Genomic DNA, 26,907 nt, shown 5'->3' on the forward strand with positions numbered 1-26,907 from the left:
AGCATCCATGTCCATAGTTTGTTAGATGTGACATCTTCATGGCCGCCTCAAGGTTGAATGGATCCACCCATATTTGGACCTTTATGATGGACAAGCAGGTGCTGCTCAACCAGAATCCCTAGCCTGGATATGTGAGCTCTCTGTGTCACCAGCTGGTCCAGATGAGGGCCTGTACCAACCTTGAGAGCCCAGAGGACAGGCCTCTGCTCAGTGATGGGGTTGGGATGGGTTGAGGGCCACAACAACGATTATAGTAATAGGACACTGGGTCCTCAGGAGGCCGTGGGAGGTAGCTGGAGTTCTCACTTTTCCCAATGAGGAACCAGGCTCAGGGAGGCCAGACTGCAAGCTCAAGGTCACACATGGAGTGAATATTGGAACTGAGATTGTTCTAGAATCACTCATGGCATGCTGAAGGATAATGTAACATTGCTACCTACTGACTTGGGTCAGATGTTCAGGGTCTGACCTCAAACACACATTTCTGTGAGGGGGAAAGCAGACTGAGGTTATTATGGTCTCAAGGAACTTATCCTTGGCCCTGCAAGATGGCCATCTAAACTTGGCACCCTGGGGATGGATGTCCAGAGAGCATGGAACAGGGGGCGGCAGATAAGGTGAGTGTGTCTGAGATACAAGGCCTCGAACCCAGAAGAGAGGGGGTCTTCCCTGAAAGCTGAAAGCCTCCAAATCAAGACAGATGGGGCCGTCCAACTCCAGCCCTGCCTCCTGTTGCCACGGCTTCTAAAACCCTTCTTTCGAAGTACCAGGAGGAGGGTCTATAAAGCTGGATACAAAATGGGTTTGCAGGTGGGCAGGGGCCCACAGCTACATGCACTATGATTTTCTAAAGCACACCCTTGTAATGATTAGCAGGACTCTGATGTTCTTGCAGGGTGAGGGAAGGGTAACTGAGGGGAGGCTGCCAAGGGTCCTGGTCTGTTCCACGTGGGAAGCTGGGGTGGGCCTGAGGGCTGAAATGTTTCCCAGGGAGGATCCCTATGGACACATCAGCGAGCACTTAAGGAGCCTAGCAGCCCCTGCCCACCTGTGTGGCCTCGCCTTCCTGTGCTATAGGACGCCAGACCAGCCACCCCATGTCTTCCTTTCCCTGGACCCGAGATCAGGCCTAGATCACAGTCCTGCCACCCTTTTATGCATGGTCCCGTCGTGTGCCTGGCCTTAGTGCAGCATGAGAAGAGCTGGATATTAGCAGCTAGTAATAACCAGGGTGCTTTTACTGATGGACTTTGGTTGTCTGCTTTCCAGGGGAATGAGATCAACCACCAGAAGAAGAATAAGGTGAGGCTCTGTATCACTTCCTGTAGGGAAGTTTAGGGCTGTGGTTATCAGAGATGTCCCTGGGAGGAACAGTCCTTGCCTCCATCCCTTTATTCTCACATTTATGGGAATAGTTTGATAAGAAGTGAAAGTCCCATGCAGTTAGTAAGTGAGGACAGAGGAATGGCAATCAAGGAGAACTTGCCAGAGGAGGGGCAGTTTATACTCACCTCTGAGAACAAGTTGGGGCTGGATGAATTTGCAGGAAGAGGGGTCGCCACGTGTGCAAAGACCCAGCACTCGTTCCCTGTCCCAGTGCTCAACCCTCCCCAGACACTGCAGCTTCCCCACCCAGGCTCTGCATGCATCCGGCCCTTCTCTCTTGGCCCAGGAATGCCAAGTCATGACGCAGATCATGCTGCTCCAGGTGGCTGCAGATAATTACAATATAGAGCCCAGGGATCCACTTAGGGCCTGGTTTCAGTCTGGAGAGTGGCTCTGTGAGGAGGAAAGTCGAGGCCCATCAGAAGCTGGGTGAGGGCAGGGGTAGACTATGATGATCCTTCTTTGTTGGCTCCCGGGGCAGCCTCCAGCCTTGCTGCTGGACACTAGACTCCAGCTCCTGGGAAAATACCAGGAAAGATTCCCGAATTGAAACTCCCGCTCAACTAGCATATGTCCCTCTGTCCTCAGCTACATCCTGTCCTGCCAGCTGGAGCCCTGATCTGAGCTGGCCAGCAGAACTCCAGAACAGGAAGAACTGGCCACAGTCAACCTCAGGGCTGAGCCAGTGTCCAGTGGCAACACAACGTGCAGGGGACCCATCTGCTCAACACCTCTTCCTCCCATCTCTTTACTTATTTGGAGGGCCAATATTTCATTGTCTGAAATCGGAAATGGTACATTTTAATATTATTATATTAAAGCCCCTTTTATTTTAGTGTCCAGGAGTACGGTTTGGTTCTTTTACTTCCTATAGTAATCTAAAAGAAGTAAAGACTTTCACATTCATTTTTTATTTTTTATTTTTTAGCTTTTATTTATTGATTCATGAGAGACACAGAGACAGACGCAGAGACACAGGCAGACGGAGGAGCAGACTCCTGTGGGGAGCCTGATACGGGACTTGAACACAGGGCCCCAGGGTCACAACCTGAGTCAAAGGCAAACTCTCAACCACTGAGCCACCCAGGTGTCCCTCTCATATTCATTTTATTTTATTTTTTTTTCAGTTTTTTTTTATTTTTTTTTATTGGTGTTCAATTTACTAACATACAGAATAACCCCCAGTGCCCGTCACCCATTCACTCCCACCCCCCGCCCTCCTCCCCTTCCAACACCCCTAGTTCGTTTCCCAGAGTTAGCAGTCTTTACGTTCTGTCTCCCTTTCTGATATTTCCCACACATTTCTTCCCCCTTCCCTTATATTCCCTTTCACTATTATTCATATTCATTTTAAACTAAAAAATCTTACAGAGTCATCAGCTCCTGTATGTGGAAAGAAGTAGAAGATCTAGCCCTCCTTCCTAGCTACTGAAGGACACCCCATTACCCCCTTTCTCAGAGAACAGTATAAGGAATTTGGGCAAACAGCAGAGACCAGAAACCCCCTCAGACTGCTGAGATTTAGAGGTTGGAGGTACTTTCAAAGGAATAGCAACAACCACTGAATTGGGCGTCTTTAAGGGTACCACTTGCCAGAACTACTTCCTGCCCCAGGACAGTGACTGCCTTTGTACACTTGAAAGAAAGGAGGACTTTTTCTTGCTCCTTTGCTGATGTGGATTATTTTGGGTTGGGTTTTGGGGTTTCTTTGATGTTCCCAGTATTTGGAACATGTAGTTGTCTAGTTCAACCTCTGGAATTGCATCAACACTAAAGTGGGACAAACATGTAAAGAAACTAATTCCTGCATGGGAAAGGCATGAGGCCAGGGGAAGATAATTAGAGGATGGAATAAAGGCAGGCAGGACTTTCTATCCTCAGTCTCGCTCTTGGGGCCCCAGGTTCACCCCTGACCAAGATTGGAATCCCTCTGGGATCCTTGTCAATGATCTCAGAATTCCTTTTCCCTCTTGGTTTGTATGTGGGGGAAAGATATTCGTGTATCTTGATGGCCACACCTGGGCTAGGTTCCATGAATTTCTGTGCTTACTTCTGAGCTAGGATTTCCCACCTTCCTGCATTTCCGTAGGCAGTTCTCTTGAAGGCAGAAATTCCCTCAAGACTCCAGCCTTTTGGTCAGATACATAATAGCCACTCCACTCTTCCCTGCCTGGGACCTGATGGATCAGGGATTGGTTTTCTCTTGCCAGGATAATGGTTTGACCAGAGAAACCCCCACCCTCTCCTTGCTGGACAAGGTAACTTTTAGGTCTTTGTTGTTCTGGTGTCTGGTCCCAGACATTCTCCAGTATACACACTCAGCCTCAGTGTACACACTTACACTGACTTGTCTGAAATTGCTAACTGAGCTTGACCCCATAGGTCTTGTGCTTCGGATATGTCATGGGGTGCATGAACCTTTCCTGTCAGGAGCAAATGAGAGAGGAGGTTTTGGGGGGTTCCATGAGGGAAATGCCACCAAACTAATGACCTGAGTAATCAAATGGCAATAAATATATTCCATCAATAATTACTATGAATGTAAATGGACTAAACACTCCAATTAAAAGACATAGGGTGACAGAGTAGATTTAAAAACAAGACTCATTCAATCGACAACAGCAACAACAACCACAAAAGGAAACAAGACTCACTTACATGCTGCCTACTAGAGACTAATTTCAGATCCAAAGAAATCTGAAAAATGATAATGAGCAGGTGAAGAAAAAAATATATCATTCAAATGGTTGCCAGAAGAAAGCAGGAGTAGGAACACTTCTATCAGACAAAACAGACTTTAAAACAAAGAGTGTAGTAAGACAAAGAAGGACATTATATAATAATAGCGGAGACAACACAACAAGAATATAACAGTTTTAAATATTTGTGCATTCAACATAGGAGCACCCAAATATATAAAGCAGTTAGTCACAAACGTAATGGAATTAACTGATGGTAATACAATAATAGTAGGGGACCTTAACACCCCTCTTAGTTTAATGGAGGGATGACCCAAACTGAAAATCAAAAAAGGAAACAATGGCTTGGACTGATGTACTGGGTTCAACACACATATTCTGGACATTCCATGTTCAAACAGCAGAATACTCATTCCTTTCAAGTGCACATGGTACATTCTCCAGCATAGGTCACATATGAGGCCACAAACATGTCTCAACAAATTCAAAAAGATTGAAATCATACCAGGCATCTTTTCTAGAAATTAACCCCAAGAAAAAAACCTGAAAAAAAATTCAAACACATGGAGGTTCAAAACCATGCTACTAAACAATGAATGCATCAAAGGAAAACTCAAAGAAGAAAGAAAAAATTACATGGAAACAAATAAAAATGGCAAGACCATGGTCCAGCATCTTTGGGATACAGCAAAATGGGTCCTAAAGAGGGAAAGCTACAGCAATACAGGCCTATCTCAAAAAAAACACATAAACTTACACAAAAGGATCCAGTAAAAGAACAGTAAACAAAACCAAAAACCAGCAGAAGATAGAATTAGAGCTGAAATATATGTTACAGAAACAAAATTAAAAACCAGTAGAACAGATAATGAAACTAGGCTCTAGTTCTTTGAAGATCAACAAAGGGATAACCTTCTAGCTAGAGTCATAAAAGAAGAAGGGGGAAACACTCAAAGACACAGAATCACAAAGGAAAAAGGAGAAACTACAACCAACTCCATGCATACATAAATGGTTGTAACAGAATATTATGAAAAACTCTTTGCCAACAAATCAGACAACCTACATGCAATGGATAAATTCCTAGAAGTATAGAAGCTACAAAAACTGAAGCAGGAAGAAAGATAAAAGTTGAACGGACTGATTACCAGCAAGCAAATGGAGTTAGTAATAAAAATAACTGCCAACAAACAAATGCCCAGGACCAGATGGCTTCACAGGCAAATTCTACCAAACATTGAAGGAGTGGTAATACCTACTCTTCTCAAACTATTCAAAAAACACCAAAAAGGAAGGAAAACTTCCATATTCATTTTATGAGGCTACCCTGACCCTGATACCAAAACCAGATAAATACATCACACACAAAAAGAGAACTACAGGCCAACATCTCTGATGAATATAGGTACAAAAATTCTCAACACAAATCTAACCTACAGAAGCCAGAAAAACATTTAAAAAATTCACCACAATCCAGTGGAATTTCCCAGTAAGCAAGGGTGGTTCAATGATAAAGAATCAATCAACATGAAACATCACATCCATAAGAGAAAAGATAAAAGCCTTCTGATCATGTCAAGAGACACAGACAAAGCATTTGATAAAGTACAACACCCATTGATGAAAAAAGCCCTCAACAGAGGAGCTCCAGTCATAAGAAAGGTCATATATGAAAAACCCACAGGCAACAACATCAACCTTACTTCATGGGAAAAAAGTGACCTTTCTCACTAAGACCAACAACAAGACAAGGATGTCCATTCTCACTTCCTTCACTCAACCCTGGTACTGGTCGGCCTAGCTACAGCCGTCAGACAACAAAAAGAACTAAAAGGCAACCAGACTTATAAGGAAGAAGTCAAACTTTCACTATTTGCAGATTACACGATACTCTATATAGCAAACCACCAGAAATCGACTAGAACTGATAAATTCAGTCAAGTAGCAGGATACGAAATCAATGTGCAGAAAACTGCTGCATTTCTATAGAGCATCAATGAAGTAGCATAAGGAGAAATTAAGAAAACAATCACATTTAAACCTGCACCAAAAATAAAAAGATACCTGGAAATAAACCCCACCAAAGAGGCAAAAGATTTGTATTCTGAAAACTATCAAACACCAAGGAAAGAGATTGAACGACACACATATCCACCCCAAACTGATGATCTATAAACATATATGGACTCAGCTGTAGCAATTAAAGGACTGAAATGCTTGTAAGCTGGTAAAAAGAATTTTTTTAAAGCAACAGACACTGCTCAGATTCACACCAAGTCCCCACTTCATGATCAGGAGCTTAATCACCTGGGAACAGATGATTAAGCCCCAGATGAATTCCATGGCAGTTCAGTGTCATACCCCACAAAGGCTGCAAATTTCCCTCAGAAACACGAGGAGCTGGCCTATGCCAGGTAAGCCTTTTCAGTACAGCCAAGAGGCTAAGTATAAACCCAGGTTCCTGACAGCCTAGGTGCTGTCTGACATGGGCCAACCATCCATGAAAATGATTTTCTAAAGGAAGGACAGGTTAAGAGGATACTGGACCTCTAAAGAGAATGGGAAGTGACAGGGTCTATGACTGTCAAGACCAGAAGGAAGCAAGTGTTTCTAGAGCAAGCCTTTCTTTTTGTATGCACTAAATCATTTTATCCACCCCCTGCCCCCCACCAAAGAAATTCGGGTTCTTGTGAGCCTTATCGCTGTTTTCTGATATGGTGAGGGAAACACAGAGGGCAAGAAGGGTGCTTGATATCACACACGAAGAAATAAATGGTGTTGGGATGCTAAAACACCGAGTCCTGGTTTTCTCAGGTGGGAGTGAATGGGTGACAGGCACTGGGGGTTATTTTGTATGTTAGTAAATTGAACACCAATAAAAAAAATAAAAATAAAAATAAAAAAAATAAAAAAATAAAGCAGAATGACAAGGCTTAGTCATGGAGATTAAGTTAAAAGAACTAAGTCTGGAAAACGCACTTAGCAACATGGCTGGGTTGACAATGAGGTGATAAGTAGTGATTACAGACCTTCAATGGATTTGGAACCCATGTAGTAGAGGAGATGTCCCCCATCCTGCTGGTGGTTCCTTGTGGCTCTGTAAAGGCTTTGTGAGTGACCTTTAATTGCCACATTTTTATTAGATTCTGCACTGATGATTAGGAATGAAGAACCTGGGAAAGTACTAGGCCCTCTACATGCACTGAAGTGTCCAGGTGTCTGAGCCGGGTGACTGGGTCTTCTGGAATAGGATACCCCCCCCCCCCTCAAGCACACACACATGAGCATCTCACTCACGAGCTAGCTCACCCTCAAGCAAGCTTGGGCTTTCCTGTTCCCACACCTTTGTCTTTTGGGTCCCCCACCTAGAATGAATGCCTGCTCACCTCAGTTCTGCCTCTCTGGAAAGTTGGCTCTCCTGGGTGACTCCACAGACATCAAGGAGAATCCTTGTGTCTTTTATGTGAACAAGGCCCTGATCAGTTCTGTCCTCTTCCTGATCTCAGGGGCCTTTTTTTTTTATTGAAGTTCGATTTGCCACCATATAGTATAAACCCAGTGCTCATCCCTCAAGTGCCCCCCTCAGTGCCCGTCACCCAGTCACCCCATCCCCCCACCCACCTCCCCTTCCACTACCCCTTGTTCATTTCCCAGGGTTAGAGATCTCTCATGGTTTGTCTCCCTCTCTAATTTTTCCCACTCATTTCCCTTCCTTTCTCCTATAATCCCCTTCACTATTTCTTATATTCCCCATATTAATGAAACCATATGATGAGTATCCTTCTCTGATGGACTTACCTCAGTCACTATAATACCCTTCAATTCCATCCACCTCGAAGGAAAGGGTAGATCTTCATCCTTTCTGATGGCTGAGTACTATTCCATTGTATACATAGACCACATCTTCCTTATGCATTCATCTGTCAAAGGACATCCAACTGTGGCGCCTTCCACAGTTTGGCTATTGTGGACATTGCTATGAACATTGGGGCGCAGGTTTCCTGGCATTTCACTGCAACTGTATCTTTGGGGTAAATCCTCAGTAGTGCAATTGCTGGGTCATAGGGTAGCTCTATTTTTAACTCTTTGAGGAACCTCCATACAGTTTTCCAGAGTGGCTGCACCAGTTCACATTCCCACCAACAGTGCAAGAGGGTTCCCCTTTCTCCACATCCTCGCCAACATTTGTTGTTTCCTGTCATGTTAATTTTCACCATTCTCACTAGTGGGAGGTGGCATCTCATCATGGTTTTGATTTTTATTTCCCTGATGGCCAGTGTTGTGGAGCATTTTCTCATCTGCTTGTTCCCCATGTGTATGTCTTCTTTGTAGAAATTTCTGTTCATGTCCTCTGCCCATTCCACGACTGGATTGTTTGTTAATTGGGTGTTGAGTTTCAAAAGTCTTTTATAAATCCTGGATCTTTGGATACTAGCCCTTTATCTGATATGTCATTGCAAATATCTTCTCCCATTCTGTAGGTTGTCTTTTAGTTTTGCTGATTGTTTCTTTTACTGTGCAGAAGCTTTTTATCTTGATTAAGTCCCAATAGTTCATTTTTGCTGTTGTTTCCCTTGCCTTCATAGATACATCTTGCAAGAAGTTGCTGTGGCCAGTTTCAAAAATGCTGTTTCCTGTGTTCTCCTCTAGGATTCTGATGGATTCTTGTCTCACATTTGGATCTTTCAACCATTTTGAGTTTATCTTTGTGTATGGTGTAAGAGAAAGGTCTAGTTTCATTCTTCTGCATGTGGATGTCCAATTTTCCCAGCACCATTTATTGAAGAGACTATCCTTTCTCCAGTGGATATTCTTTCCTGCTTTGTCGAATATTAGTTGACCATAGAGTTGAGGGTCCATTTCTGGGCTCTCTGTTCTGTTTTCTTGATCTATGTATCTGTTTTTGTGCCAGTACCACACTGCCTTGATGATCACAGCTTTGTAATACAGCTTGAAATCCAGCATTGTGATGCCCTGGCATTGGTTTTCTTTTTCAATATTTCCCTGGCTATTCGGGGTCTTTTTAAAAAACATTTTTTAAAGATTTTATTTATTTATTCATGAGACACAGAGAGAGAGGCAGAGACACAGGCAGAGGGATAAGCAGGCTTCCCACAGGGAGCCTGATGCGGGACTCAATACCAGGACCCTGGGATCATGCCCTGAGTCAAAGGCAGATGCTCAACCTCTGAGCCACCCAGGCGTCCCTCAGGGTCTTTTCTGATTCCATACAAATCTTAGGATTATTCCAACTTTGTGAGAAAGTCCATGGTATTTTGATAGGGATTGCATTGAGTGTGTAAACTGCCCTGGGTAGCATAGACTTTTTCACAATATTTATCCTTCCAATCTATGAGCATGGGATGTTTTTCCATCTCTTTGTGTCTTCCTCAATTTCTTCCAGACGAGTTCTGTAGTTTTTAGGGTCTAGATCCTTTACCTCTTTGATTAGGTTTATTCCTAGGTTCTTATGGTTTTGGGTGAAGTTGTAAATGGGATGGATTCCTTAATTTCTATTTCTTTAGTCTCATTGTCAGGGTAGAGAAATGCCACTGATTTCTGTGCATTGATTTTGTATCCTGACACATTGCTGAATTGCTGTATGAGTTCTAGCAATCTTGGGGTGGATGTTTTGGGGTTTTCTATACACAGTATCATGGCATCTGTGAAGAGGGAGAGTTTGACTTCTTCTTTGCCGATTTGAATGCCTTTTATTTCTTTTTGTTGCCTGATTGCTGAGGCTAGGACTTCTAGTACTAGTGGTGAGAGTGGACATCCCTGTCTCGTTCCTGATCTTAGGGGAAAGGCTCCCAGTGTTTCCCCATTGAGAATGATATTTGCTGTGGGATTTTCATAAATGACTTTCATGATATTGAGGAATGTTCCCTCTATCCCTACACTCTGAAGAGTTTTGATCAGGAATGGATACTGTATTTTGTCGGATGTGCTTTCTCTGCATCTATTGAGAGGATCATAGGGTTCTTGTTTTTTCTCTTGATGTGATTTATCACGTTGATTGCTTTATGAGTGTTGAACCACCCTTGAATCCTAGGGATAAATCCCACTTGGTGAATAATCTTCTTACTGTACTGTTGGATCCTATTGGCTAGATCTTGGTGAGAATTTTTGCATCCAAGTTTATCAGGGTTATTGGTCTATAATTCTCCTTTTGGTGGGGTCTTTATCTGGTTTTGGGATCAAGGTAATGCTGGCCTCATAAAATGAGTTTGGAAGTATTCCGTCCCTTTCTATCCTTCAGAGCAGCTTTAGTAGAATAGGTATTATTTCTCCTTTAAATGTTTGATAGAATTCCCCTGGGAAGCCAGCTGGCCCTGGACTTTTGTGTCTTGGGAGGTGTTGGATGACTGCTTCATTTTCCTTGCTTGTTATTGGCCTCTTCAGGTTTTCTATTTCTTTCTGTTCCAGTTTTGGTAATTTGTGGTCTTCCAGAAATGCATCTATTTCTTCTAGATTGCCTAATTTGTTGGCATATAGCTGCTCATAATACATTTTTTAAATGGTTTGTATTTCCTTGGTATTAGTTGTGATCTCTCCTCTTTCATTCGTGATTTTATTAATTTGAGTCTCTTCTCTTTTTAATAAGGCTGGCTAGGGGTTTATCTATCTTATTAATTCTTTCAGAGAACCAGCTCCTGTTTTTATTGATCTGTTCTACAGTTCTCTGGTCTCTATTTCATTGAGTTCTGCTCTAGTATTATTTTCTTTTCTTACAAATATTTTATTTATTTATTTATGAGAGACACACAGAGACAGGCAGAAACACAAGCAAAGGGAGAAGCAGTCTCCTCGCAGGGAGCCTGATGCAGGACTTGATCCCAGGACCCTAGGATCATGACCTGAGCCAAAGGCAGATGCTCAACCACTGAGGTATCCAGCCAGGTTCCCCAAGTTCTGCTCTAATCTTTATTATTTCTCTTCTTCTGCTCGGTTTAGGCTTCAGGTGTGAGGTTAGCTTGTGTATTTGAATTTTTTCCAATTTTTTGATGGGGGCTTGTATTGAGATGTATTTCCTTCCTAGAACCGCTTTTGCTGTATCCCAAATATTTTGAATGGTTGTATTTTCATTTTCATTAGTTTCCATGAATCTTTTATTTTTTTTTATTGGTGTTCAATTTACCAACATACAGAATAACCCCCAGTGCCCATCACCCATTCACTCCCACCCCCCATCCTCCTCCCCTTCTATCACCCCTAGTTCATTTCCCAGAGTTAGCAGTCTTTACGTTCTGTCTCCCTTTCTGATATTTCCCCCACATTTCTTCTCCCTTCCCTTATATTCCCTTTCACTATTATTTACATTCCCCACATGAATGAGAACATATAATGTTTGTCCTTCTCCGACTGACTTACTTCACTCAGCATAATACCCTCCAGTTCCATCCACGTTGAAGAAAATGGTGGGTATTTGTCATTTCAAATAGATGAGTAATATTCCATTGTATACATAAACCACATCTTCTTTATCCATTCATCTTTTGATGGACACCGAGGCTCCTTCCACAGTTTGGCTATTGTGGACATTGCTGCTAGAAATATCGGGGTGCAGGTGTCCCGGCGTTTCATTGCATCTGTATCTTTGGGGTAAATCCCCAACAGTGCAATTGCTGGGTCGTAGGGCAGGTCTATTTTTAACTCTTTGAGGAACCTCCACACAGTTTTCCAGAGTGGCTACACCAGTTCACATTCCCACCAACAGTGTAAGAGGGTTCCCTTTTCTCCGCATCCTCTCCAACATTTGTTGTTTCCTGCCTTGTTAATTTTCCCCATTCTCACTGGTGTGAGGTGGTATCTCATCATGGTTTTGATTTGTATTTCCCTGATGGCAAGTGATGCAGAGCATTTCCTCATGTGCGTGTTGGCCATGTCTATGTCTTCCTCTGTGAGATTTCTGTTCATGTCTTTTGCCCATCTCATGATTGGATTGTTTGTTTCTTTGGTGTTGAGTTTAATAAATTCTTTATAGATCTTGGAAACTAGCCCTTTATCTGATATCTGATCATTTGCAAATATCTTCTCCCATTCTGTAGGTTGTCTTTGAGTTTTGTTGACTGTATCCTTTGCTGTGCAAAAGCTTCTTATCTTGATGAAGTCCCAATAGTTCATTTTTGCTTTTGTTTCTTTTGCCTTCGTGGATGTATCTTGCAAGAAGTTACTGTGGCCGAGTTCAAAAAGGGTGTTGCCTGTGTTCTTCTCTAGGATTTTGATGGAATCTTGTCTCACATTTAGATCTTTCATCCATTTTGAGTTTATCTTTGTGTATGGTGAAAGAGAGTGGTCTAGTTTCATTCTTCTGCATGTGGATGTCCAATTTTCCCAGCACCATTTATTGAAGAGACTGTCTTTCTTCCAATGGATAGTCTTTCCTCCTTTATCGAATATTAGTTGACCATAAAGTTGAGGGTCCACTTCGGGGTTCTCTATTCTCTTCCATTGATCTATGTGTCTGTTTTTGTGCCAGTACCGCACTGTCTTGATGACCACAGCTTTGTAGTACAACCTGAAATCTGGCATTGTGATGCCCCCAGATATGGTTTTCTTTTTTAAAATTCCCCTGGCTATTCGGGGTCTTTTCTGATTCCACACAAATCTTAATATAATTTGTTCTAACTCTCTGAAGAACGTCCATGGTATTTTGATAGGGATTGCATTAAACGTGTATATTGCCCTGGGTAACATTGACATTTTCACAATATTAATTCTGCCAATCCATGAGCATGGAATATTTTTCCATCTCTTTGTGTCTTCCTCAATTTCTTTCAGAAGTGTTCTATAGTTTTGAGGGTATAGATCCTTTACATCTTTGGTTAGGTTTATTCCTAGGTATCTTATGCTTTTGGGTGCAATTGCCATGAATCTTTTAAATTTTTCTCTAATTTCCTGGTTGACCCATTCATCTTTTAGTAGGATCTTTGACCTCCTCTAATTTTTAAGTTTTTAATTTATGTATTCCTGTGTTCAGAGTAACATTATTCACAATAGCCAAAACGTGAAGCAGCCCAAATGTCCACTGACAGATGAATGAATAAACAAAATGTGATATGCACATACATTGGAACATTATTCTGCCCAGAAAGGAAGAAAATTTTTGACACATGCTACCATATGAACCTTAGAGATATTATGCTAAATAAAATAAACCAGTCACAAGAGGACAATACTGTACGATCTCACCTGTATGATGTGCCTATAGTAATCAAACTCATAGAGAAAAAAAGTAGAATGATGGTTGCCATGGGGCTGGAGAGAGAGAAATGGGTGTTATTGTTTAATGGTTATGGAGTTTCAGTGTGTGAAGATGGAAAAAGTTCTGGAGATGGTTAGTGGTAACAATGTATGATTGTGCTTAGTGCCACTGAACTGCAGACTTGAAAATGGTTAAAATGATAAATTTTATATTATGAACATTTTACCACAATTTTTTAGAGCTTTGAATTAAAAAAATCAATGAGGAACAATCAAAGAAGGGCCAGTAAAACATATCTTGGAAATCATATGAGTGCATACCATACAGTTAAAAAGAATGAGATCCACATGTACTGCTATGGAATGATTGCCAAGGCACACTGGTCACCAGAAAAAAAAAAAAAGTGTGTATGGAATGCCACCCTTCTCATTGTATAGATTATCTCTGAAAAACACCTAAGAAACTGGGAAGTGCCACCACTTCTGGGGAGGAAAACATGGGAGCATGAGATTAGATTCGTTTAGGAGTTATCTATTCAAAACACTCAACCAATTTTGAAAGAAGATTAATTCTCTAAGTTTTCCATACTCTGAGAGGAGTGAAAAGAAATAACTGGAATTCACATTTACCTCAATTCTAAGTAACGGAAGAGTTAAGAGACATGCCCAGGAACTCACAGGCATTGTGAGCAGAATTGGTACCAGTTATCCTAGTGTGCACTTTTTCTAAATGTTTGAAATATTTAACAAAAGACTTAAAAATATGTCTGCTTAAAAATATTGCCAGATTATTGAAGTATAGTACATTATATTTTCCCCAAAATAAACTATGTTTGGGAAAACTTTTTGTATTTTGCATTTTGTAGTTTAGTTTTTATGTTGTCAGCATCATTTCCACATTCAACATTTGCCCCTATATGTAAATTTTTATTTTTAACAATTTCCTTTGATAAGAGATTTTTCTAATCCTTTGCTTCCAATTTGAGGCTTTCATTGATAATTATTCCTATTTAGTTTCCATGTTTGGTGTTCACATACCCAAAAGTGTATGGGTAAATTTTTTTAAAGCAAAATAGACATGTTTTTAAATCACAAAAAATCATACACACACACACACACACACACACACACACACACAGTATTCTGATTCCCAATCCACTGCTTTTCTGACTCTGCAGTCTTTAGTAGCCAAAGGTGTAAAAGAATACACTCCTTGTTATCTCCTAAAGACATGATGATGACTGTCCTTGTTTTATTTATGGATTAAAAACTCCTCTCCTCCACTAGGTGGTTTTTATCTAAAGATCCTGCTTCCAAAGTCCTGCACTAACCACATTCAAACTGCTAACTGTAAGAATTAAAGAGTCCACATGGTGGCACTAGATACCTTTGGTCAAAGTCCATAACCCAGTAAACTATTTCTAAAAAACAGGGATAGAGAAGAGCCTCAGGCATTAGCAAAGATTAAAAATTAAAGCTAGTATGAAAGACATCTTGTTCCTGTCTGGAGGGATGGCTGCCCGCCAAAACATATTTGAAGCTCTAATTACATACTTAAAGACATCCAAAGTGCCAGGCAAATGTTACAGACTCCTATGATGAAGCCTATTTCTTCCAGTGGCAAACACACCTGTTCCTTTGGACATACTTTCATTACAACATACTTCCACATTCTTCCTCCTAATACACATTTCGCCCCGTCCATCTCCATCTCTCTCCCTCTTACACACATGTACACGTATGCATGTACGCACTATGGAGTATATTTGTTGGTGATTTTTTTTTGGGGGGGGGCAGATTCATAATCACATCCCTGTTAAATAATATTTAAAGTGCACAATCGTTGCCTGTATTCATCTTTTTTTAAGTTCCCAAATTTCAATAGTTTATGAATATCCTACAAGAAGGACTAAAACTGGGACACCTGCGTGGCTCAACGGTTGAGCGTCTGCCTTTGGCTCAGGGCCTGATCCTGATTCCCGGAATCAAGTCCCACATTGGACTCCTTGCATGGAGCCTGCTTCTCTGGGTGAATGAATGAATGAACAATGAATAAATAAATATTTTTTAAAAAGGAATAAAACTTGGTGGGTTGTCTCAACTCAGATGATAAATATCTTAAAATTCATCACAAAAAGGTCTATTTCTGATCTCTTAACAATCTTATATTAATTTATAACAGACTGGGAAATTTCATTGCTAGTCTTTTACATACAGGCAATTTTAAAGGATAATGGTGACTAATTTTGAATAGATTTTCAGCAAATATGCTTCAGAAATGCCTAAAGAAAGAAAAGCTAAAAAGCTTAGTAATCAAAGACTCTTTTTTTAAAATGTCCATTATCATAGCTTTATTTTAAGCTAAAGATCTCCTAGAGATGATTTAATAAATGTGCTGCCTTGAGTATTTTTACAACACACAGATTTGATGTGATCTATTCATTCAGAAACAATTTTTTGTGCAGACACAAGAATTTTTCCCATGACAGTAAGTGTATGTGTTGTGCATCTGATTCAACAAACCATAGCCAGCACCTTCCATGCCTATAATCTACTTTTTAAAATGAGCATTTAATTCAAAAGCACATTGCACAGAGTAAACCAGAAGACTTAAATGACCCTACCCCAATAATATATTGTAGTATAAGCTAATGATAAAAGTATTTTTATATGTGAAACACCCGAAAGATTAATGGGTAGATGCCTTTTCACAGGTATTTTCAGAAGCAATGATTATGGTCCTGCTAAGCCCAGGGTTTCTCAGAATTTGAAGGGAAGAGAAATTTTAAAATATATCAATAAAATTGAGAACTTATTCCAGTCTCAGGCTAACTCCAGTGATGTAGGGAAAAAGGAGTGTGAGCAGTCAGGTCAAGTCTACCACATGCCCAAGAGCTGACAATCCTCTGCACAAGTTCAAGAAGTCCAAGGCAGATCACGTGCAGACAGATGACTCATAAAACGACAGCCACTCACCATCAGCATTGAAAATAACACTTCAGAGAAAGACAATTATCGTATAATCTCACCCATATGTGGAATTTAAGAAAACAGAGGAGCATAGAAGAAGGGAGGAAATAAATAAAACAAGATGAAATCAGAGAGGGAGACAACCCATTAAAGATTCTTAATCATAGGAAACAAACTGAGGGTCGCTGGAGGGGAGGGGGGTAGGGGAATAAGGTAACTGGGTGATGGGCATGAAGAAGGGCACGTGATGTAACGAGCACTGGGTGTTATATACAACTGATAAGTCACTGAACTCTACCTCTGAAACTAATAATACATTGTATGTTAATTAATTGAATTTAAATAAAATTTGAATAAAAGAAAAAAAGTTAACACCTTAGTGCTGACGTGTGTCCTTTTCCCAGAATCTCCAACTCACAACCAAACCATCTGCAGACAAGACTCAGAAACTGTTTTATTAAATTGAACACAAAATACCTGTTATAATAATGTCAAGCTTTTATCAGAAATCAGTACATAAGTGAGGATACACAGCCAAAATGAGCCATCAACATAAGCAGTGTAAATTTTAAATATCTTTTGGATTTCTATATTCAATATGCTGAAGAAAATGAAACCAAAAAAAGCGATTTCAATTTTACAATTCACAGCTGATTGATTTTAATCCCATGACACTTTTGTCATTTTACAGCCCCAGAATGCAAACAGATTTCCAAATTAGTGACTGGCACTTAGCCCCAACAGCATACACAGATGTTAAACCCCTGTATGACATTTAGAAAAATTTTTAGGAAACAACCCCAATTTCATACAGTTCTGGCTGGCGTTTTTTAGCTATATCCTTTACTAGATTTTTTTCTAGTGAAATAGCAAAAGCAGTTTTAAAAATTTGCCATGCCATTAAATGAAGGGTTCTCCCTTGTTTTTTTTATGATTTTATTCTCTAATTTAAAACAATAACTACACTAAAATGCAATCTTAAAGGTGAAAGCAAAATCAGTTTTGCTTCTGAATCTAGAGCATACAACTCAGAGAGGCAAGTTACTGCCCTAGCAGATACATGGAATGCTTTAGAGCAAAATTTGACATGCTCTAGTAAGGCATTTCAAAGCAGACACACCATACCCAAACTAAATTATTACAATCAGCTGAGGATACCACAAGGTGAACATCAATTAACACAGAATCAACATGAAATTCTTACAAAATGACACATCAATTTACAAAACCACAGAAAGGTGCTCAAGTACCAAAAGAAGGCAATGACCAGCCACTCTAAAAGAGTTTTGTTCCCGTAAATGCCAGATTTGCAGACTAGAAATAAACTTTATATGTGCTTTGCCCTAGGATATCACTCATCCTGACACATGGGGTTACTTTTCCTTAAAAAAATATATCATGTAGAGAATATACATTGAATTAGTGATATAGAACATTTATTTTCACTAGTGAGGGGGTCACTTAAGCACTTACATAGAAAAAGTCATGAGTAATCATGAAGATTATTTAAATGCAAAAAGAAATCTGATAAAACCTGCATTATTAGTTGGTATTAAACAGTGAAATGAGGTTTTTAGCAATTACACTGGCTTAATGAGGAACATGAACATGACCATGAAAAAAATCTTTAAAATCAAAGAATTGTGAAATGCCTAAAAACTAGTCTAATTAGTAAAAAATACATACTTTCATTTTACGGTCCCCAAAGGAATGTTCAGTTATCTTGGAAGCCATGATGCTTATCACAGAAGCACAAGAATATGAATCAGGAACAGTGAAGTTTCAATTCTGACTTATCCATTGAATCTTCATGACCTGGAGCAAGTCACTTAAATTCTTCAGATTTTGTCCACAAAAAAATTGGCATAAAAATAAAGGCATATGTCAAAAAACTTTTTCCTAAACAGTACTAGAGTAAAGCTAAGGATGGTTACTAAGGCTCACAATTTCAACAACTCATTGTACAGTACAATCATTTTTGATCCTGCTAATTATGGCTAGAGGAAGGATGGGCAATGACACTTCTCAGGAATTCAAAGGCTTTAGATAACTTAATAGTTTCAACTTTCAAAACTACAAAATCTGTTCTTCTCAAGTTGTTTAAAATAGCTAATCACCTATGCATTTGACTCTACCTCTACGTTCTGGTAGAGCAGGTGAAAGTAATGAGAGACGTGGTATCATGGAGAAAAGCAGCAATAGAATGAATGAGGTATAATAAGCTCATTTAATAAACCTCAATCTGTAATTTACAGTTTTTTAAAGAAGCTGCATAGTTCAGCAAAAATACACCATAAAAGTGGGATAAAGAAAAAATTTTTATGGAATTTTAAAAAGGTATGACAACTAAGCTTTAAAATGACCAACATCAGAAAACTTGAGGTTGGAATGGAGCGGTCTTCCTTCACTTGCTAAGCACATATAAAAACAGAAATCAGAAGGCTTTTAAAGTCCACAAGAGAAAAAACTGTATGTTATTTGGTTCCAGTTATCAACTTTATACACTGCTTTTTAAAAGATAGTAATATTTAAGCAAATAATAAATTCTGGTTAATGACACCTATGTTGAAGTGTTTAAGGGAAATGTATTGTCTGAAATTTACACTGAAGTATGTATTTTAAAATACTCCAAGGACTGATGGATGGATATGTGGTAATACAAGCCTAGTACAGTGTTGATAGTAGAATTCACTGGTAAAATCTTTTCAACTCCAATGTATGTTTAAAATTTTCCATAAATAAAATTAATTTAGCCATGTTTAAAAGACTCAGGCAATTTAGAATTTTAAATTAATTGCAGTGGGAATTTTTGCTTATGGCCTCAAATCCAATTTGTGAAGATCCCTTCTTTAACAGAGAGATGAACAACACAATTAGTAAGTATTGTGGACAAGACAGTCTCTTCTTCACACACTACATTTGCAAGTAAATAATTCTCTCTACAGAGTAGACACGTTTGGAAAAGACCACTGGAATAAAGTTTTTCCAAACCTCAGTGTCAAGCCCTTCCCAGTCCATCATACCACTCTTCACTAAATAAAAATGCAACACAGATCAAGGTGAAAAATAATCTATGACTATTGCCAGCCTGGGATAACTGGATTTATTTTCAGGGTGTACAGTTCCTGATCAATAATGTTAACAATTTTATTCAGTATGAAACTGAAATTGCATTAAACAAAAAAGATGTAGAACACAGAATTCACACAGACCTTTGCTATTCCAAGCTTCTGTTTTACAAATTGTGATTAATGGCAATAATTCTATCATCTCTTCTCTCTGCGAAATGCTAAAACTTGCTAAAGGCACTCATATTCTGGGCTTAACGGAGACAGGGTCACATGTCAGGCCAGTATTTTTTTTTTTTTTTTTTGGTAGCTACCCATAAAGGGAATTTACAAATGATCCTCCCATTCATAATGGGAAGAAAAAGTCAAACAGCTATCAGTAGAAACATCATATGAGAAGCTATTTACACAGCTATTTGTCCATTCCGCTAGATTGATAGTAACAGCTTACAATGATAAAGCCAAGAAAAACACAAACCAAGAAAAACAAAAACAAAAGCAACAACAAAATACTATTATGTATGAAACTCCTGAACAATAATTTGGCTGGTAAAAAAAAAAAAAATAGTTGGTCAGGTGGAATATTTTTTAAGCATTTGTTCAAAAGCCTGCATTAAACTTTTGCCTATACTGACAAAATATTACTATTTCTAAAGAATCTCTAATGTCCTATATACACCTCACCAAACTCTTTAGGGAGCACTTTCAGCCTACATTTCAATAATCAGGAGACCAAGTAAGTTCCGAATACACCATCCCTAGGCCTCTCTGTAGAGGATACAATGCCTAACAGTTACCTATCTCCCCTGACACGGTAAGATTCATTTTACACAGGTCACTGGATAGTCCACAAACTGCAGTTGCTCATGGTCCCAGCCAATTCCGGAATAAAGGAATCATCAATCCCATTGCTAATCCTTAGAATCTATCTACAGAGGAAGGTTTAACCAAATATATGTTTATATATGTTTATATATAAACATGAAATATATATTTCTATTACCCTCATTGAAAATGTAGATAGGTAGCTATAAACAAGCATCTCAGTTCTGTAAAATAAGGTAGAAGGAAGATCTAATGCTTCCCTTCAGCTGTGTAAGTCAGAGGAATGTAAGAATGATCTCAGACAGCCATGATTCTTCACTCAATCTCAGAGTTTCAAAAAATCCTAAATGGTTTTCCAAGTTTAATGACTAATTAGAAGGGAAAATAATGAGGAAGAGTTGGAGAAGGAACTTTTTCTAAATGAATGATATAATGATATAAAATATTATTCATCTTGCAGAATTCAGTGCAATAAGAGACAGGCATACACATGTAATAAAAACATGCACATATTTACAAGTTGCAGTACATGATATACAAAGACAAGACCAACAAAGTGTCTTCTGTTCAGTGTGGAGTCAAGGGGATTAACACTGCACACTCAGGTTTGTAGCTTACTTTTTGAAAAAAACACTTCAAAGGCATATGCAATCCCACCTTTTAATTGGAACACAGAATTTTTCCTTTACAACTTCTTGCCCTCAATATCTTAAAAAGAGTTTCTAATTGTTACCTTCTAACATTGACTTAGAATGACAAGTTACACAAAGATATTCACAGAGAAAAGAGACTTTGATGCTGTGAGTTCTCACAGACGATTACTGAAATCTACTGGCTTGACTAAAGGTCTTCCATTGTTTAGGTCTCTGTCGGTCCTTGTATACAGCATATAAAAAGATACTAACGTGACTCCTGGGCAGCACAGGGTGCAGATTCTAGAGCACATTACAAAGCAAGACTGGACTTCACAAAAGGAAACCAACAGAGATCATGTATCACTGACTATGGTAGCAACAACGGCCTTCTTTGACAGGGATAAAAAAAAAATACTGTCTATAAGGAATGCATGAACATGAGAAATTGTACCATGCAGAGATGTATTTATTTAGGTATTTCCTTTCTGACAACCTCTGTCACCCTTTGATTTACCTATGGAACACAAGAGAATATTGCAAGGTAACAAGCCCAAAAGAACTGTCATAGAGATTGGTGATTGGGCAGGGGGTAAGGGAGGTGTGTATGTAACCTCCATAAATGATCATGGATGTTATCAACTTCTTACAGTTTGGAAATTAAGGAGCAAACCGAGTTATTGTAGGCAATATGGTATCTAAAGTGTCATATAAAACAAACACATAGCTCTTTTTTAGTGCAAAGAAATACAAGTAAGAAATAACACTATAAATCTAACTTTTTTCTTTAAAGAAAATGCATTTATGCATTCATAACATCCTTTAAGGGCACTGGGAGACTGGAAACCTGAATATGCAAGGCCAAGAAAAACACCAAGGCCTTTAAGTCCACTACTTTTTATATATAGGTAATGAAATTGTTAAGTGGGGAGAGTGGGGGAAATCCTTCCTTTAATTTTATATGCCAAGGAAAAACTGAAAGTGGGTGGATAAATGCCACTTTTACAAACTGTAAATTCTTATCCATAACCTTTTACTATTACCTGAAATAAGGATCCAATGAAATCTTCTCTATGGTATCACATGAATATATATATATGTGTGAGTGCATATATGTATATAAGTACATACATACACAAATACCCATGTGTGTGTGTACTACACACACACACACACACACACACAGACATACAGAGAAAGGGGGAAAAATAAGATTTTTAAATAATTATAGAACCAAGTGGCCAGCACTGTAATATTAAAATCTACCAAAAATTATATGTAGCAGCAAAATGAGTAACCTACTGACCAATAAAATAAGCTCTAAATTGCCCTAATCAGTTGTATAAAAGGATTATTATATTTAGAGTCACAGGTCTAGATAGAATCTCAATAATGTTATTTCATTCTCCAGTTTCCAAGAGGAAAAAAAATTGACTAAACAATTCTATTTTTCAAAAATCACTTCAACAGAAGAGCAACTTGATATTTTACCAGAAGTTAATCCCAAAACTGAATTTTAAATATGGATCTAGATTGCCAAAAAATTGTTCAGAAGTATTAAAGGAAAGGAATGATGATTATAATTTCCTTCTCCTTATCTCGTTGCCTATAGAATTCTCAAAGGAAAAATAGGAGTTTTATTTTTAATTAGTAATATAAGCAATCAAATGTGAATTGACTATAGTGCCAAGATACTGCTCATAATAAACATCCTGGTGAAGGTGGCCTTTCAAAGAAAGTATGGATGAGCACCAGTCTTATCCATGTAAATATAGTAAGTAGATAAAATACAACTAATGAAAGTTCATAGGGTACTCAACTAGTTTACCTAGCCATACACTAGAGCTTCTTATTTTAAAAACAAAATAATAATAATAATAATAATAATAATACTGTTATAATTATCAGATACCGAAGTAATCCATAATGTATTTCTATGGCCTTTAAGGAAGCTGCATTATAAAGAAGGAAACCAAAGTTCATGTATTTTACTACTGAAAATGATGATACTAAAATTTGATCAACTTTTTTTCTAACTCCTCTCTATCTATGAAACAGTAAGATAGTAATAGTATTTTTCAGGACAGACAACAAACTGGCAAGACAGGAAAGAATATAAGTAAAACCTAAGGATCAGTTTATCGAAAAAGTCTGCCAAAACGAATATCAAGAGATCTAAACGTGTGATCAAGACCATCATACAAGTATGTTATTATCAATGAATAACTCTAAACTGAAAAATCAAATACATCTTTACATTTCCCAAAGCCATCTGAAAAATAGATTGTAAAAAAATAGCATATCTATCTTAAACTCATTGGATATTGGAAAAGGGGTCTTGGAAAGCCCATAACATAGTTGGGACATGAAAATGAGCTTATTAAACAAGCTAATTCAACTGGGGCAGGGTGGGGGTAAGGGGAGGAAGGAAGAAGGTGGCATTGAAACATGTAAAATCCACAACTGGAAATGAAATTTCACTGTTTGGAAGTCTATAAGCACACTGGAAGTGTATGAATCCAAGAAAATCTGCATTTCAATCAGTAATGGGAAGACAAGGGGAAAACATGTCCTGGGAAAGACCCGAATAGTTTTATAATAGTATATCCTACTGGCAAGGCATTGCGTTGAGGTGGTTTCTTGGGAAGCCAAACCTTGGGAAACCAAAATCTCTGCTTACCTGTTTTTACCGTTATCTGAAGTAAGAACTCAATAAAATTCTTAATAGTACATAAAATTAAAATTGCAAAGGAAGGTGAAATTTTTTAAATAGTTAAAGCTCTAAGTATCAAGCTACTAGTTGACCAGATCTTGGTCAAGATACAAAGTTATTTCTCATGGGGTAGGTAGGTCACATACTCTAAGTAGCTCAACACAACTGACCTGAAAACGCATCATGACCTAAGAAGCACATTCTTTTCCTTCCCCAGTTTTGACATCTCATGGTACCACTGCAGGTTACAAGTATTGACATTAAGCAGAGGAATGTACTCATATCAAAAGGACCACAAAAGCAGGGCTTGTTGACAGAAGGCAAACAACAGGCAGGAAAAGCTGCTCTATCTGAATACAAATACCACTATACATATCCCAGATTCTCCATCTCATTTCTGTACCGCTGTTCAGACACCTTGCTTTTATGTTGCTTGCTCTCTAAATGCTGTCGGAACTCCATCTCTTCACCGGCCCCAACATTACACATGGAGCAGTAAAACTGGCCACTTGGAGTAACACACATGGCCAGATCTCGTGGGATTCTCTGCCGAGAGCGGGGATTGAAGTAAGGACCTGCTAGAGCAAGAGATAAAAATAATGTATTCCCTTCAAAATATTCACTAAATAAATGACAATAGTCTGATTATCACTGTGATTTGTCATGCTAACATCAAATTATAGAATTCATTGATTCTCAGCTTTAAATGAAAGCAAAAGTAATATTTTTAAACTACAATTTTATATAGGTTCAATCTAAAAAGCTAAAATGATTACTCCAACTATTATCAGAAAGGTTACTGTAGAGCAAAACCCAAGCTCTAAATGACAGTGTCTCTTAAAAGTAAATAAAAATTTTTTAATTGTTTAACTTCCAGACATTATATGAAAAGTTTTATAATTATGCTAACTCTTTAACCCAAAAATTCTACTTCTAAGAATTATCCTAAGAAAACAGAATTCTTCCATGGAGACTTATCAACAAGGATATTATTTCATCAGTGTGCATACAAGTTTTTAAGAGAGGATGTGAGAAAAGGAGAGATCAAATACATGATTTGAAAAATTATGGTAATGAATGGAATGGAAAACCATGCAGTCACTATAAGTAATGAAAACCCTGATTTTCTTTGATTACATGAAAATGTGGTTATAATATGCTATTAAGTAAAATAAGAATATCACAAAATATAATCATATTTCTATTGTCTATATTTCTTTTTTTTTTTTTTTTTAATTTTTATTTATTTACGATAGTCACACAGAGAGAGAGAGGCAGAGACACAGGCAGAGGGAGAAGCAGGCTCCATGCACCGGGAGCCCGACATGGGATTCGATCCCGGGTCTCCAAGATCGCGCCCCGGGCCAAAGGCAGGCGCCAAACCGCTGCGCCACCCAGGGATCCCTCTATTGTCTATATTTCTATATTAGAATCTATTTCTATATTCTAATATACAGAGAGATGAGAATGACATATACAAAAATGGTAGAATTAGCAATTTTTTTTTTTTTACATAACTGACTTCTTTTTTTAACTATGTTAAATTGAATTTACTGGACTGGTGCATTAAAAAAAAAAAGCTAATCTATAATTACTTGAATAAATTCTCCTTAAGCCTTCAAAATACTCATTGTGGCATTTTTATAGGTAAACCAAATTAGGTTTTTAGGTTTAAGGAGTTTTGTTTGTTTCTATTGAAGTATAGCTGACACACAATGTTACATTAGTTTCAGGTGTACAACAGTGACCGCACATCTCTATACATTATGCTGTGCTCATCACAAATGTAGCCCATCTGTCACCATACAACACTATTACAATACCACTGACTATATTCACTATGCTCTATCTTTTATACCCTGATTTCTTTGCTCCATAACTAGAAGCCTGTATCTCCCACTCGCCTTGACCACTTTGCCCAACCCACCCCCTCTTCCCTAACAACCACTTGTTTTCTGTATTTACTTAGCATAATACCCTCTAGGTCTATCCATGTTGTTGCAAATAGGAAGATCTCATTCATTTTCATGACTGGAGTAATATTCCATAGCGTGCATGTGTGTGTGTGTATGTGTGTGTGTGTGTATGCGCGCATGCACGCACCACACCTTTATCCATTCATTTATCAATGGATACTTGGGTGCTTCCATATCTTGGCTATTGTAAGTAACACTGCAATAAACACAGGAGTGCATGTATCTTTTAAAGACAGTATTTTGGTTTTCTTTGGGTAAATATGCAGTTATATAATAGACTTCTTAAGTTGGACCATTGCTTATTAATTTTTGCTTTTCTATTATACTAAATAAGACTTTTCTCAAAATATTATTTTCACTGTATCCTACAAAGTTTAATATATTCTTATTACTGCTTGATTTTAGGAATTTTTAATTTTCAGCATGATTTCTTCTTTAATCCAGGAGTTACTTACAAGTGTTTTAAAATTTCCAAACAAATGGAAATTTTGTAGGGTTTTTTAAAAATATCTTTTTTGTTATTGACCTCTCATTTAATTGTATTCTGGCTAGAAAACGTAGTCTAAATTGCCCTCTGTCCTAAAGTTTGTTTTATCTAATATTAATACGGCTATCTCAGCTTCCTTCATTTTAGCTGAATTTTTTTTATTTTTTTCATTTTTAAAATTTAAATTCAATTAATTAACATATGGAGCATTATTAGTTTCAGAGATAGAGTTCAGTGATTCATCAGATTTCTGTAACACCCAGTGCTCAATACATCTCAGCTGAATTTTTTAAGCAAATCTTATAATCTTTGTCTTATCTGGGACTTCAGTAAATTCACACTTACTATAATCACTGATACATGTTTCAACTCTTTTTTTTTAAGATTTTATTTATTTATTCTTGAGAGACACAGAGAGAAAGGCAGAGATATAGGCAGACGGAGAAGGAGGCTCCCTGCAGGGAGCCTAATAATAGGGACTCGATCCCAGTACCCCAGGATCATAACCTGAGTCAAGGACAGACACTCAACCACTGAGCCACCCAGGCATCCCTATTGTCCAACTTTTATTAATCATATCACATTATGTTTTCTATATATGTCTCTTTTTTCTAAGTTTCTCTTGCCTGTCCAATTAACTTTTTTTGGTTTTATTTTGGAGGTTTGTTTTGTTTTTTATTTATTCATGAGACACAGAGAGAGAGGCAGAGACACAGGCAGAGGGAGAAGCTGGCCCCTCGCAGGGAGCTCAAAGTGGAACTCAATCCCAGGACTCCAGGATCAAGCCCTGAGCCAAAGGCAGATGCTCAACCACTGAGCCACCCGGGTGTCCCAACTTTTTTTGTTTTTCATTTGACTTACAATTCACATGAATTACCTCTGCTGGTATATGTGTGCATTGGAGGCTGTGATAGGGGGAGGATGAAGGACTATTCAGAGTCAGAAAA

The 26,907-nt window shown here is 38.4% G+C and overlaps 1 protein-coding gene across 7 annotated transcripts in view; it reads right to left on the reverse strand.

Annotated features, from left to right (window-relative positions):
• Positions 1–16,689: 16,689 nt before the first annotated feature.
• ZMAT3 (zinc finger matrin-type 3) overlaps positions 16,690–26,907 on the reverse strand; it is a 58,598-nt gene continuing 48,380 nt past the window's right edge. For 6 of the 7 annotated variants that reach the window (XM_072807453.1, XM_072807454.1, XM_072807452.1 and 3 more), the window contains one exon: positions 16,690–24,075. In XM_072807453.1, coding sequence (XP_072663554.1) covers positions 23,864–24,075 — 212 coding nt within the window. In that variant the 3' untranslated portion in view covers positions 16,690–23,863. The remainder of the gene's footprint in view (positions 24,076–26,907) is intronic. The other variant, XM_072807457.1, reaches the window with a different exon arrangement.

This window comes from Canis lupus, chromosome 31, assembly GCF_048164855.1.
Source record: "Canis lupus baileyi chromosome 31, mCanLup2.hap1, whole genome shotgun sequence".
Lineage (NCBI taxonomy): Eukaryota > Metazoa > Chordata > Mammalia > Carnivora > Canidae > Canis > Canis lupus.